This window comes from Rhineura floridana, chromosome 8 (assembly GCF_030035675.1).
Source record: "Rhineura floridana isolate rRhiFlo1 chromosome 8, rRhiFlo1.hap2, whole genome shotgun sequence".
Lineage (NCBI taxonomy): Eukaryota > Metazoa > Chordata > Lepidosauria > Squamata > Rhineuridae > Rhineura > Rhineura floridana.
Window position 1 is genome coordinate 89,780,822 of NC_084487.1, and position 14,065 is coordinate 89,794,886.

The 14,065-nt window shown below is 46.1% G+C and overlaps 1 protein-coding gene across 2 annotated transcripts in view; it reads left to right on the top strand.

Moving 5' to 3' along the window:
• The first annotated feature begins 264 nt into the window (after nt 1-264).
• ST7 (suppression of tumorigenicity 7) overlaps nt 265-14,065 on the top strand; it is a 154,897-nt gene continuing 141,096 nt past the window's right edge. The window contains exon 1 of one of the 2 annotated variants that reach the window (XM_061640062.1): nt 265-731. In XM_061640062.1, the coding sequence (XP_061496046.1) occupies nt 581-731 (151 nt within the window). In that variant the 5' untranslated portion in view covers nt 265-580. The remainder of the gene's footprint in view (nt 732-14,065) is intronic. The other variant, XM_061640061.1, reaches the window with a different exon arrangement.

A 14,065-nucleotide genomic window follows, 5' to 3' on the forward strand; every position in this document is an offset into this window, starting at 1 on the left:
GCATGTGAGTGTGTAGAAACGAGGCTATGTTACAAAGATAAAATTTACATTAATTGCTCTGCCCACTTTTGCCTTTGGATCTGCCCGCCAGTGGCACGAGGCCCTCGGAAGGTTGCCCAGAAGGGAATGCAGCCCTTGAGCTGAAAAAGGTTGCCCATCCCTGATCTACTATCTCTTACCACTGGCAGAACTTATACCAATGCAGACTTTTTGGGCAGCATCTCTCCCCCCCCTCCCCCCCATTTGCTTAACGCGCAGCCTGATGAACAGGAAAGCTCCCTCACTATTTGGTGGTATTTTGCTTGGCCCGCTAAAGGCATTGCCTCACTATGCCTTTTTCATTTCTTACGGCCCAACCTTTACGGTTTGTATGACTGCTGTGTTTGTTTACAACTCAAGCAGAGGCTTAAACAGATGCCTGCATGGAAACCGGGAGAGGGGGCGGAGGTAGAAGGGGGACACGTTACTTTGGGAGACATGAATCATCCCAGAAATAACACAGCGCGAGGTTGTGGCAGCAGAGAGCTGGGCTGGAGCGCCCGTGCGTTTGCTGTCTCGCTCGCTCCCTCTCTTCAAAAACATGGCTGAAGCTGGGGCCGGCTTTCTGGAGCAGCTCAAGTCCTGCATCGTCTGGTCGTGGACGTATCTGTGGACCTTGTGGTTCTTCGTCATGCTTTTCCTGGTCTATATCCTGAGGGTGCCTCTAAAGATCAACGACAATTTGACTACAGGTAAGGAGCCAAAGTCCGCGAGAGCGCGCTCGCTTCCCGAAGCCTTTGCTAAACTTGACGCGGAGGGCCACTCGATGTGGGCAGAGGAAAGAGAAGGACGCGTCTGCAGCGCCGGCTGGGCGGGAAGGAGGGCTACGGCGCGGTGGGGTTTTCTGAGGAAGAAGGCTGTTGCGTCGGAAACTTTCTCTGCTTCCCACTCCTCTGTTCACGCGCTGAAAAGTACCGTTGCTTTGGTAGCAGCTGCGGGACCCTTTTCTCTAGTTTCTACACGCACACCTTAGGCCGGGTTTCGGGTTTGGGTGTAGTGTGTATGTGAGTCTGTCTTCTGCCCCACTTTCCAGATTCACCCTCCCAATTTCTGCCCCCTTCCCCGATTTCTTGTAGCTAGCAGCTTTTCAGCCACTTGAACAGCACTAGAGGGCGGCTCGCGGGGTAAGAGACGCGAGAGTTTACGTCTGCGCTTTCTAACTCCCTGGTGGTAGTCCTGCCACCCACCGTCCTGCCTCTGCTCCCCATATTTCCTCGCAATAATTTTTTAAGCGTGCTGACAAATGGTGGGTTGAAAGGAAGAGAGACGTCAGAAGCAGCCCCTCTTGCTCCTCGTCGTGGAGACCTCACGCAGCAGGCGGGAAGTATTTGGGCAAACCAATTTGGTTTCGTTGTATTTCCAAATTAAAGCTGCATATTACTGAGACAAATTGCAAAGGGGTTCCCCCCCTCGATGGGACGACAGCAGCCTACATAAACACACACAGAGAATTTTTCTTGGATCAGACCACCAGAATTCCATCTCTGCTTTTCCTCTAGCCTCCCAGTTGCCTCTGAAAGCTCACAATCAGATTGGGAAGGAGTGATGGCTAACTCTTGTTTGTTCTCAGACTTTCATATTGAGACATATACATTGACGTTCCTTTTAGGTATAGTAGCTAATAGTTATTGTTAGAGCTATGCTGTAATTCAGGGATGGGGAACCTGTGGTCCCCATGACCTACAGCTCCCATCATCTTTGACCATTGGCTTGGTGGCTGGAGGTAATGGGAGTTAGTGGCCAACAACATCTGAAGAGCCACAGGCTCCTCATTCCTGCTCTGTGGATTTGGCTAACCCTTTTGAATGCTTCTCTAGCCTTATGGTTACCATTGTGAATTGTAGTGAATTTCACCAGTGGTGCTGTCAGGTCAGGAAGTTCAAGGCCCCAACTCAGCAGAATGAGCAGGAAGGCCTCTAAATGCATCAGGGCTGACTTATCACAGTATGAAGTAAGTTAAATTTACACATGACCATCTAAGGATAGGTGGGGCCATGAGACCATTAAGTCCAGATTCTAAAATGTCATAATGCTGTTATACCAATCTATGGTGCGACCATACTTGGAATACTATGTACAGTAGGGCCCCGCTTTGCAGCGCTTCGCTAATGCGGCGGTCTCAATTAGACGCAATTAGACTAAAGCCCCACTCATACGGTGCTTGTTCCGCTTTTATGGCGGTTTTTGGATGTCATGCGCCATTCTATTCAATGAGTTCCGCTTTTCAGCAGTTTTCGCTTTTCAGCTGGGGGCCAGAACGTAACCCACCATATGAGTGTGCCCCTACTGTATAGTTCTGGTTGCCTCCTCAAAAAAGATAACTGTTGAGTTGGAAAAGGCTCAGAAAAGGGCAACCAAAATGATCAAAGGGATGGAGCAACTGCCCTATGAGGAAATGTTGCACCATTTGAGGTTTGCTTTAGATTGGAGGAAAGATGAATAGGAGGGGACATGAAAGAGGTGTGTAAAATTATGCATGTTGTGGAGAAAGTGAATAGAGAGGTGTTTCTCCCTCTCTTATAATACTAGAACTTGAGGATATCCATTGAAGCTGAATGTTGAAGTTTCAGGTCAAAAGTACTTTTTCACACAACACACAGTTAAACTATGGAAATCACTTCCACAAGAAGTAGTGACGGCCACTTTTTTGGGTGGCGTTAAAAGAGGATGAGACAAATTCATGGAGTAGAAGGCTATTAAACGCGACTAGACTTGAAGGGTATATTCTGTTTCTACTGTCAGAGGCAGTATGCCTCTGAATACTAGATGCTGAGAATCACAAGTGGGGAGAGTGCTGTTGGGCCCAGGAGACTTCTGCATCTCACCACGCAGTGCAGAACATTCTTGTATACCCATCATTTCACACTGCAGTAGCCTTTCCTTTTAAAAATAAAACAGCCTCAAACACGTTATAATTTCCTTGTAGGAATGCTGCTGCAACATCTTGATACTTTTAGTCGCCCTTGACCAGCTTTGTTGATACCTTTTTTGAGACAGGGAGACCAGAAGGATATAAGAAAAGCCCTGCTGGATAAGGCCAAAGGGCTATCTAGTCCACCTTCTTGTTCTCACAGTGGCCAACCAGATGGCAATGCAAAGACTGCAAGCGGAACCTGAGTACAACTGTACATAGTATTCTAAACGTGGATGCACCAAATAATTTATATAATGATAATACTTGATATGCTGTTTTCAATCTTTCCTAAACACTGACTTTCTCTTTTTCACTACTACACTAGGTCAGTTCACATGTAATATTTCCGATCCTGCAGCCATGGATGGGGGCAATGAGACTTGTGCTAGCATACTTCCTACTTCCCTTGTGTGTTCTGAATCAATTATTATAGCACACTCAGAAGTAAGCTTGATTGGGTTCCATGGGACTTTCTCCCAAGTAAGTGTGTATTGGATTGCAGCCTTTGTTACTTCCTAGCTCAAACATTGCTGTTATATAAAAACTGGCAATCTGTGGTTTGCACTTGCCCTACAAAGTAGGATTCAAAACTGGTTTAACAGAAAACTATGGTTTTCCTAAATCAGATGGTTGCCATTTCTAGTTTGGAAGGTAAGCTGAAACTGAGAAGTAACTTAATTCTGAGCATGCAAGGGAAAGAAGAAACACATGAGTACAAGATTTGTTTCTGATCTTCCAAACCATGGAGGATCAGTGGAGCCCCTCACCACAGCATAAGACTTTTTTGTGTGTGTAGTAACAGAAAATCTCTCTCAGTATATTTGTGGTTAGAATTTTGGTTTTGCTCTAGCATGAATTTATTTGTATTTAAACTAAATCTACTGTTTTGCCGCCCATTGCCCAGTTTTTAGAGGCCCTTTTAGAGTTTTTAATAGTTAGTTTGGGATTTCAGTTTTTTGAATATGTTGGTGTCACTCGCAAATTTGATTCTCTCTGTTCATCCCAACTTCAAATAAATTGCGTCAGCCCCAGATTCTCTATGAAGTTTTCCTTTTTTACCAATTCACTGTAGTTTTATTTCTTTGGAATATCTACTCATTTATTTCTCTTGGCTTTCCCTTTTTTAACCAGTATTATTTATTTTATTTATTAGGTTAATTTATATACTCTTAATTTAGAAAATACCAAAGCAGTTACTAATCCATTATTGCAATTTTCTTCTCACATAACCACAAAGTTTTCAGAAGAGCCTTTGATGAGGGATTTGGGAAAAAAGTGTTTTTAAAATTCCAAACATATTGTTTCACTTCCGTCTGAATGTATGTTGACACAATTTAAAACACCAATAAGGCAAAAATCTGCTTTGCAGAAGCCATGCTGAGTTTACTTATAGACAAATTCATGGAGGACAGGGCTATCAATGGCTACTAGCCATGATGGCTGTGCTCTGCCACCCTAGTCAGAGGCAGCATGCTTCTGAAAACCAGTTGCCGGAAGCCTCAGGAGGGGAGAGTGTTCTTGCACTCGGGTCCTGCTTGCGGGCTTCCCTCAGGCACCTGGTTGGCCACTGTGAGAACAGGATGCTGGACTAGATGGGCCACTGGCCTGATCCAGCAGGCTCTTCTTATGTTCTTACTTTGGCAATGCTTGTTCTTCTGTGTGCTTGATAGTTCTTTTCACTGATTTAACTGAGAAAGACATTAGGCTTTTAAAAGTCAGTGTTACGTTTTTTGGTTTTTTTTACTGGCAAAAAGAGTACTTATTTGTGTTCCAGGGAGAAGCTAGAGAATCTTCTTTGTCTTTTCAGACTGAACTTTGCACAAGTGATACTGGAAAATCAGTATGTTTGCATTTCCCAAAGTCTGTAGTTCTAATGTGATACCTACACTGGCTAGAATGCATATTAAATTTCAAATTGCGCACAAGCAAAAAAATGTGACAGTGTCAACAACACTTCTCTTCAGCAAGCACATGTTTGCCAGATAATTTGCAGGGGAGAATCAGTGGGTCGATGGTGGGTTGCTAAAGTCCAGCTTCAGACAGAAAAGCAAACTCTGGCTTCCCACAAACCATGAATGGAAGCTTCTAACCTCTGTTGCATCCAGTGAAAGAGAGGACAGAGCATGCACGTTTGAGGATGCTCATGCTTATAATGGCAAATCATATTTGCTATTAGTATAGACACTGTTGATATATGTGGTTTGTGCACGTTCTTGCAGGTTTCCTTGTCTGAGTGTTCATGTTTGGAACTGATCTTTTTGGCCAATAATCAAAAGCTATGAACAGTGATGTCAGAGAGAATAGTAAATAGTAAGGACACCCAAATGGAAAAATTCTAGAGATCAGCAACAAGGTTCAACTTCTGCTGCCTTGTATAATTTAGTATTTTAATTTGAGCAATGGTGCATTTGTGTTGATGAAACAACATGCCTGTATGAATGATATAAAACAGATTTTGTGGGTAGTGATTTTTTATTCTTCATTATATGGGATCCAGAGAGAGAGATTTGACCATAGTTGACACAGAAAAAAAATAGATTAAAAAAAATCTAAGGAAAATGAATGATTTGCTTCCTGATGTCGTCTTCAGTATTTTTGATGAGGTGTGACCATATGCATTCCTCTAGGCCTCACTATCTGGTTCTTGGGACTCTACATAGGCCACACCTCCTCTCCAGCCAACCTGCTGTCCCCAGGCCACACTCCTCACTGGCCCTACTTTGCATCCTCCTTGAATGTTTTTGCCTGGTTGGAATGTGTTGTTGAACTCTGATAATGCTTCTTGCTTGTCTGGATGAAGTGGCATAAGAACATAAAAAGAGCCTGCTGCATCAATGGCCCATCTAGTCCAGCATCCTGTTATCACAGTGGCCCAACAGCTGCCCATAGGTAGCCTGCAAACAGAACCTGAGTGCAAAGAGCACTCTCCCTCCTGTGGTTTCCAGCAAATGGTATTTGGAAGCATACTGCCTCCAACTATGGAAGCATGCAAGTGTGTTGAAATTAGCCTGTTGTTGCTGTTGCTGTTATATGCCTTCAAGTCGACCATGACTTATGGCGATCCTATGAATCCCTTTGGATGTATTCATGGGGTTTTCATGGTAAGAGGTACTCAGAGGTGGTTTACCGTTGCCTTCCTCTAAGCCTACGGCACCTGGTATTCCCAGGCAGTCTCCCATCCAAGTACTAACCAGGCCTGTCCCTGCTTAGCTTCCGAGATCAGATGAGATTGGTTGTACAAAGGTAAAATTTGCATTCATTTTTCTGTCCCCTTTTATCTCTGACCCTGCCCACCATTGGCACGTGGCCCCCCCAGAAGATTGCTGAAAAGGGAATGTGGCCCTTGGGCTGAAAAATGTTCCCTACTCTTGCTGTAATGTAATCTATTTAAGGCTGCTCTTCAAGACAATTTGGAAGCTGAAAAATCCTGCTGTCTCTTGCCAGACTTCAGGAACTATATTCAATCCGTTATTGAATTGCACTGGTGTAACATTTCTTTCTGGACTGGAGTCAAGGTGTAAGCTGTTGCTTATGAAGCTTAAAAATTCTGGGACCAATGCAACTACTAGACCATGTGCTTTCTCTCATATCTTACCTTCACTTTTTAAAGACCAGCTGGGAAGGTTCTGCTTCCTGTTCTAGGAAGTCATGATGCAAGGGTTGTGTGTATTCCGAGGCATTCTACACAACGTTGCTATTTCACTTTCAGTGCAACTTGAACACATTTCTTATTGCTTTTCAAATGTGTCTGCTTTTGATATTTGCTGTGTGCATTCATAGTACTATACTGGCTGTTTGTAGACTGTTTCAAATTATTATACTTTTTTATATACAACATGGGCATGTTTAAATGTTAATGCATTTTAAAAGTAAGCACTGACTTATGAACACTGACATATGTGGACTTTCTATGTAGTGTGCTTAAGATTGTAGCTGAAGACTAATGGCAAACTCAGTTTTTTAAAAACTCTGGTGAACCTGTATTGTGTCTTAAAGCTACAATAATCCCACATTTTAAGAAAGGTTATTAAGCACTAGGTTTGTCAAGATTAGCATTAACCATCCCTTTTTCAGACACCACTGGGAATATATTTTGTTAATACTTTCATTTGGGGATACAGTGGCTCCACACAAGTTGATCAGAACTATTTGGATAGCTGTTGCTGTCTCATGTAGGTTTGAAACTACTTTCATATTGTGCACAGTATTATTATGTTATTGGGGCAGACTTCAACTGAGTTGTCCTCTTTTTCCTTGAAATGACCCAAACACTATTAAGGTGCAGCACAAAAGTCTAAAAATAGGAAGAAGCTCTTGTCTTAGTACTGTGGTTTTCAGCATGTTCAGGAAGTAAATTTTTGCAATCACAATTTCTTCTGAAAACTTGCACCGAAAATTACAGTGAAATGCTATACATATTTATTCAGACTCCATTGGATTATATCTGGCTAAGTTCTACTCAGAGTAAACCCACTGAAATGAATGAACTTTGGGAGTAATCCTAACTATGGCAACCCAACATAATTTATCCCATTTTAAGTTAAGTTGACGTAAAGTATGCCCAATTCAAACCCTGTACAGGAGTGAGGCTGCTGCTGGCTGAGCTGGCCTAAGCCTAGCAGAGGAAAAACAAGCCTTTAAAATAAAGTTTGACCCTTTTTGCCTGGGTAGATTGTGCTGGATTGCCAGGTCACATGACTGAGCTGAGTTAGGATCCAATGTAAGCCCCCTCAGTCTGGTCCTGCCCCTGCCACCCTCCCCTTTTTTTGGAATTATGCCAGCCTCAGCTGAGCTGGCTGAGCACCGGCTAGGCCAGGATAAGGGACTTATGCTTGCGTATCTGCGGCTGAGCCAGGGTTAGGGACTTTTGTCAACATAGCCTCTGCTAAACCAGAGATTTGCCAGATCCTAGCTTGCTCATTCCAGTGAATGTTGGGTTTGAATTGCTCCCTTAGTCATGTCCATTAATTTCAATGGGTCTGTTCTGAGTATGACTTACATTGGATATAACCTGTTGAGTTCAATGGTGTATTGTATGCGTGTATAGGGTTTCGGTTTCAGTTACAGTATGAGAATAACTCACAATATAATGCACTAAATCTCCCGTATTGTGCCTACTTACAACTTAGCTTCCAAATATCCATATTTTTCCTTAATTTCTCCACCCCACATAGAACAAGTGTGCCAGGTAAACACTGCTCTCCTTGTGTCCTGAACTTCAGTGTTTCAACGGTCTTTAGATGAGGCTGAAAGACTAGGGGAAAGCTTGAGTGCATGGAAGCTAAGTTGTAAGCGAGCATTATATGTGAGATCATAGAATATATACTGCTGAGATACTGAGGAAGTTATGGTGGATTTCATAACTTAGAATGTTCATACTTTTTGGTGCATAAGTGAATATCTGATAATAAGATATAAATTACAAAATGTATGATGTAAAACAACATTTGGAATATTATAATTATTGCTAGCAAGGAAAGAAAAACAGCACAGTCATTGTATCGGGCAAGAAACTAAAATAAGCATCCAAAGATTAATGTGTTCTTGTCTTAGTCTGAAATAACCAGCGTATAGTCTTAGCATTGATAATTCCTGTAAACATCCCCTTAAACCTTCAGATTTTGCAAACATCTCCTGAATGTGCTATGGGGTACATATTTTAAAAACCTGTTTTTTTTAATCTTGGCCTTTTAAAAATCTGCTATTTTTATCCTGGCCTTTTATTCAACCTCTTATGTCTTTCATGTTTACATGTTTACATGTAGTTAGAAATTAACAGAACAGTCCTAACCCCTAATCTGCACTGTTGGCGGGGTGTGTATGAGGGTGGCTCCGCCAGTATTGTGGTTCCTACTGTGCCTACCAAAACTGCAGGGCAGTGCATGTTACTGCTGTCAATGTTCCTGCTAGCAGCAGCAGGCATAAGATCTTGAAATGGGTATTTTGGGGGGCAGAGCAGGGTCAATGATCTGCTGGATTCAAGAAGCCAGTCCATTATCTCATGAGAGGTATGATCCAGGCCTCTGTGCTGTGCCAGCCTGGAGGTGCTCCACACACTCTTCCCTCCAGTTAGGATTGCTTGGTTAGCCTGCAGTCATATACTCATTGAATTTAATAGGTGTCGTATCCAGGTTGGGACTCAGGAACCAGACCAGTTGGTGAAAGCAAATCAGTTTTTATTAAAGTAATATCCAGACAAAGACTACGCCGTCTCATGAAGTTTCACTACAAAACATAACCTGCGACTAGGAAGAGAGTTGACAGAACAAGGAACCACTATTCCCCCTGTCCCTTAAGAAGGGGGCAATCGAGCGCGAATTCTCTCACTCCGCCTCAAAGTGCTTTCATCCACACCCCTCCTCTCCCCCTTCTTCTGCTGTCTCTTTTGCTGTCTCCTTGTACGTGGTGAAGGGGATGCCACTGCTCCCTCCCCTTCTGAGGACTCTGCTTCAGGTATGGGGGAAAGCGGGGTGGCAAGGCCTAAACCATCTGGCTCCTTGCTTTTCCCTGGATCAGGAGGAGGTTGGATTCCCCCTTGCCCTCCCTCCTTCTCCAACTGCTCTAAGCTCGAAGGGGGAGGAGGCGTGGGAAGCTCACGGGTAGGATATGTGTCTGTTGGACATTCAAGGTCTTCGCTGCCAGACCGTTCTATCTCTGAGCTTCCCTCCCCCTCCTCTGCGTCTCCTTCACACGGCTCTGGCCAAATGACCCCCTCCCTCTCCTCATCTTCTGAAACATCAGGGCCCCAATCCTGCATCCTGACACCATCCCCTTTCCCATGCTGCGCTCCCCCCCAACTTGTCGGCTTAGGACGATGAGGGAACCGTTGATTAAAGTTTTTTACTAAGTCCGGAGCATGGACATCGCTCTCATTTTCCATAGGAAGTGGGCCATCACCGTGGGGGATAGTTCCACCTATTGTGCGAAGGCAAGAATGTTTTTGAAGTCAAGACTAGGGGCGTCATGCCCCTCCCACTCTCCAGTTCATTCTTGCCTTCGTACGAACAAGATTGGAATTTCACATAGCATTTAGCTAAGTCTCGTATTTGTCCTTAAATCTTTTCTCTTTTTCTGTGTGTGTTTAGCCTCTGAGGGTTCCCTCAGGAACCGCGGCTGCGGCTTCCTCACCCTTCCCTCAGAGCTATTCAATCCATTTTATTAACTTGATTGGGGGCTCCCTCTGAGACCGCGGCTGCGGCTCTCTTCCTTTTGGTAGTTTCTAGCCCCCACCCCACCCCCGCTCAGTTGTCTCTCTAGCCAGGGGGCTTCCTCAAGGACCGCGGCTGCGGTTCTCCCCTTTTGATCGCTTCTGATCGCGTTAACCTCCCCCCCCTGATCGGTTGCCGCGGCTGCGGCTTATCCGATCTCAGCGGGAGCTCGCAGCTGCGGCTCCCGCCGTTAACCCTCTGCCTCAGATCGCCCTTGCAACGTGGCTTAAATCCCACTGAGGGCTTTTCAGACCGCGACCGCGGCTCTCTCTGCGGTGGCGGCCGTTTTCCCCTTCCTGTTTTCTCCACGGATTTTTTTTGGAGCCGCTACTGCGGGTTTTGGCGGCCGTTTTCCCCTACCTGTTTTCTCCAGGGATTTTTTGGAGCCGCTACTGCGGTTTTTGGCGAGATCGTGCTGGGCAGCCCTTCCCCCAGTTCGCCTCCGACGGCCGCCATTGCTTCTTCCCTCTCTGTCATTTTTTTTTCCCGCTCCTTTTTTCCGGGCGCCATTTTTTCTTTCAGAATTCGAATTTCCCGCCCTTTTTGTTCCCCTTATTATCGGATACCTCCCCTGCAGACTATCTATCCGTACGTGTGTGTATATGTGCTGCTGACTAATTTACACACGACTGATTTACACACATTACTGTGGCTGTAATCATAGTGGCTGAATTGTACTATCAAGGCTGGAGCTCCAATCCTAGTGGGCTGGATTGTATTATTAAGGCTGGAGCTTTAATCCTAGTGGCTGGATTACATTATCAAGGCTGGAGTTTTAATCCTAGTGGCTGGATTACATTATCAAGGCTGGAACTTTAATCCTAGTGGCTGGATTACATTATCAAGGCTGGAGCTTTAATATCAGTGGCTGATTTGTATTAAATCTGATTTACATTACGTATCCTACCCCCTATGGGGCCGTGAACAAGCCAAAAAACCCAGCCTACAGCACTAATCTGAGTGTGCCTACTCTAAACAGCCTATATTATATTAACGCTGATACCTCTGTGCATTCTGCCCCCTCCGTGGCAGTGCATTCGCCATCTGCCAGTGTATTCTACCCCCTCCGTGGTAGTACGCTGTGCCAGTTCGGGTCTTTACATCCTGCCCCCTCCGTGGCAGTGTACTGCACCCAGGTTCATATAAGATGGCAGAACAGCCAGGCATGTCACCATCAACACACATGGTGCCAGATCAGCCAGACATGCCACAATCAGCCAAGCCACAACATACTAACACGTCTAAGACCAGACATGCCAAAGCACTGGCTAAGACAAAACATCTTTCCAGCCATAGTAAACCAAAGCGCCCTCGTTATGTTTCTGTGCCAACAACCAACACAGCACAGACACACATAAGTGATATTTTCCATTCTCCTGCTACTGCCTCTGACGAGGAAGAGTTTGTTGGCTTTCCCCCTCACGGTTCGCCTAACGAACCTACCTCTGGCTTACCGCCTCAGACATCTGTTCCAATAGCCCACCAGGCACATACATCTCACACATCTGGTCTGCAGCTGTCTCCTGATTTCCTCTCTCAACTCCAAGCCATGCTGGCTTATTTCACACGAATGCAGTCACTACCACAGGTTCCTGCCATACCCCCACTCAACATGGACCAACGTGCGTCCCATGCTGCTCATCCTTCCTGCTCACCAGATCCTTTCGATGTAGCCAGAGGCAGATGTACGGACGAAGCCTCGTATGCGGAGGAGTTAACTTTCACTGACCATGTTGAAGGAGACGACTGGAGCGACTATTCAGATCATGAGGAGGATACATCGTATCGCTTGTTCAATACCTCAGATTACCAACCGCTCGCACGTAGGGTACTTCATACCCTTGGTCTCCAGACTGCGCCTTCAACTTCGTCCGCCCCAACTCTCAAAGGGGCCAAGGTCCTCAAATCCCCTGCACCTACTGAACACTACATCCCGGTGCCGGACCCAATTGCCAAATTAGCTTCCGAAGAATGGGCCCACCCACTCAAAGCTCGACGCTTCAAGAACACGGCTGACAGACTTTACGCCCTAGCCCCAGACTTCGCCACCAAGTTAGATGTCCCTGGCATAGACGAACCGATCGCTCGCCTCGTTTCGCGATCTATCTTGCCCAGGGAAGGGGAATCCCACCTAAAAGATACTACTGAACGTCGAATAGACTTCGCCCTCCGCAAGAACCACGAGGCCACTGCCCTATCCATGCGTGCCTCCGCTTCAGCCTCCATTTTCTCCAGAGCATCTATGATGTGGCTGGATGACCTTCTAGAGGATGATAACCCTGATCCTGTCGCCTTTAAAAGAGCACTATTGAAACTACGTAAGACAGCAGCCTTTGTGGCCGACGCCACTTTGGATGCCACCCAATTAGGGGCACGAGCCATGACGACTCAAATAGTCGCTCGTCGCACCCTCTGGCTTCGTCACTGGCAAGCTGATTCAGCGGCCAGATTGAACCTGTCCAAGGCTCCTTACTCCGGATCTCTTCTCTTCGGTGAGGAAGCTCTAAAGGCAGTTCTGGTTGACCCAAAAGACGCCCACAAACCGGTTCTAGCCACAGTCAAGAACATCGACCACAGGCCCTTCAGGCGATTTCCATCCTTTCGTTCTAACCAGCCCTTTCGAGGAACGCGACCAGGAGGACGAGGCCGCGATTTCAGACCCTATGATTCCAACGCATTCAGGGGCTCCTGGAACCGACGCCCCCAGGGCAGAGGTCAGTACCAAGGGCGCAGGGGCAACTCATCGTCCTCATATAGGGGAGGTCCTCGCCTACACAAGTAGTATTAACGCCATCCCCATAGGTGGCAGATTACTTAATTTTGGAGATCGATGGCTGCGCCTTACTACGGTCCCCTGGATCAGGGACCTCTTCACTTATGGCTATACCATAGAGTTCTGGGCAACCCCGTCAGACAGATTCCACCCGTCTCCTTGCCCAAGGGCACCAGCCAGGCACAACATCATGCAGACAGCTATACATCACCTCTTGCACATAGCGGCAATAGAGCCAGTTCCCACAACTGAGAGATCGGAAGGGGTGTACTCCCTCCTATTTGCTGTGCCAAAACGAGATTTATCTTGGAGGGCGGTATTGGACCTCAAGTTTGTCAACCGTTTTGTAACATACCGCAGGTTCAAAATGGAATCTCTCCATTCCATTACCGAGAGTCTGCATGAAGGAGACTTCCTGGCTTCCATCGACCTTAAGGAAGCGTATCTCCATGTGCCCATTTGCATAGCCCACAGAAAGTTTCTTCGGTTTGCCTTCGGTCACCAACATTTTCAATACAGAGCGATGCCATTTGGCCTCTCCTCTGCTCCAAGAGTATTTTCCAAGGTGCTACTCATCCTAGTGGCTTACCTTCGGACCCAAGGGGTTCATATCTACCCATATTTGGACGATCTGCTTATACGGGCCAAATCTGAAGAGCTGGCTCATCATCATTTAATGATCACCCTCAATGTTTTGCAGACCTACGGCTGGCTGGTCAACTTCGACAAAAGCCATCTCCAACCAACCCAACGCCTACTACATCTTGGGGCAATGTTGGACACCCTGCAGGCAATGGCCTTCCTGTCTCCAGATCGCATCACTGCCATCACAAGCATCGCAAGGTCCCTGATGCAACAAACATCCGCAGACGTCATGCTTCTCGCCAGAGCACTCGGGATGTTTATCTCCACAATCCACATTGTACCCTGGGCTCGAGCTCACACTCGGCCCCTTCAGTGGACTCTGTTGCCTTTTCAAAAAGACATTGCCAGCTCCAACCATCGCAAAGTTCGTTTGAGCCCCGCTCTGCGCCTCTCCTTCCTCTGGTGGACCAAGGTTCAACACCTCTCCAAGGGCACGTCGTTCAGAGAACCCCGCAGAACCGTCGTGACCACAGACGCCAGCCTCAT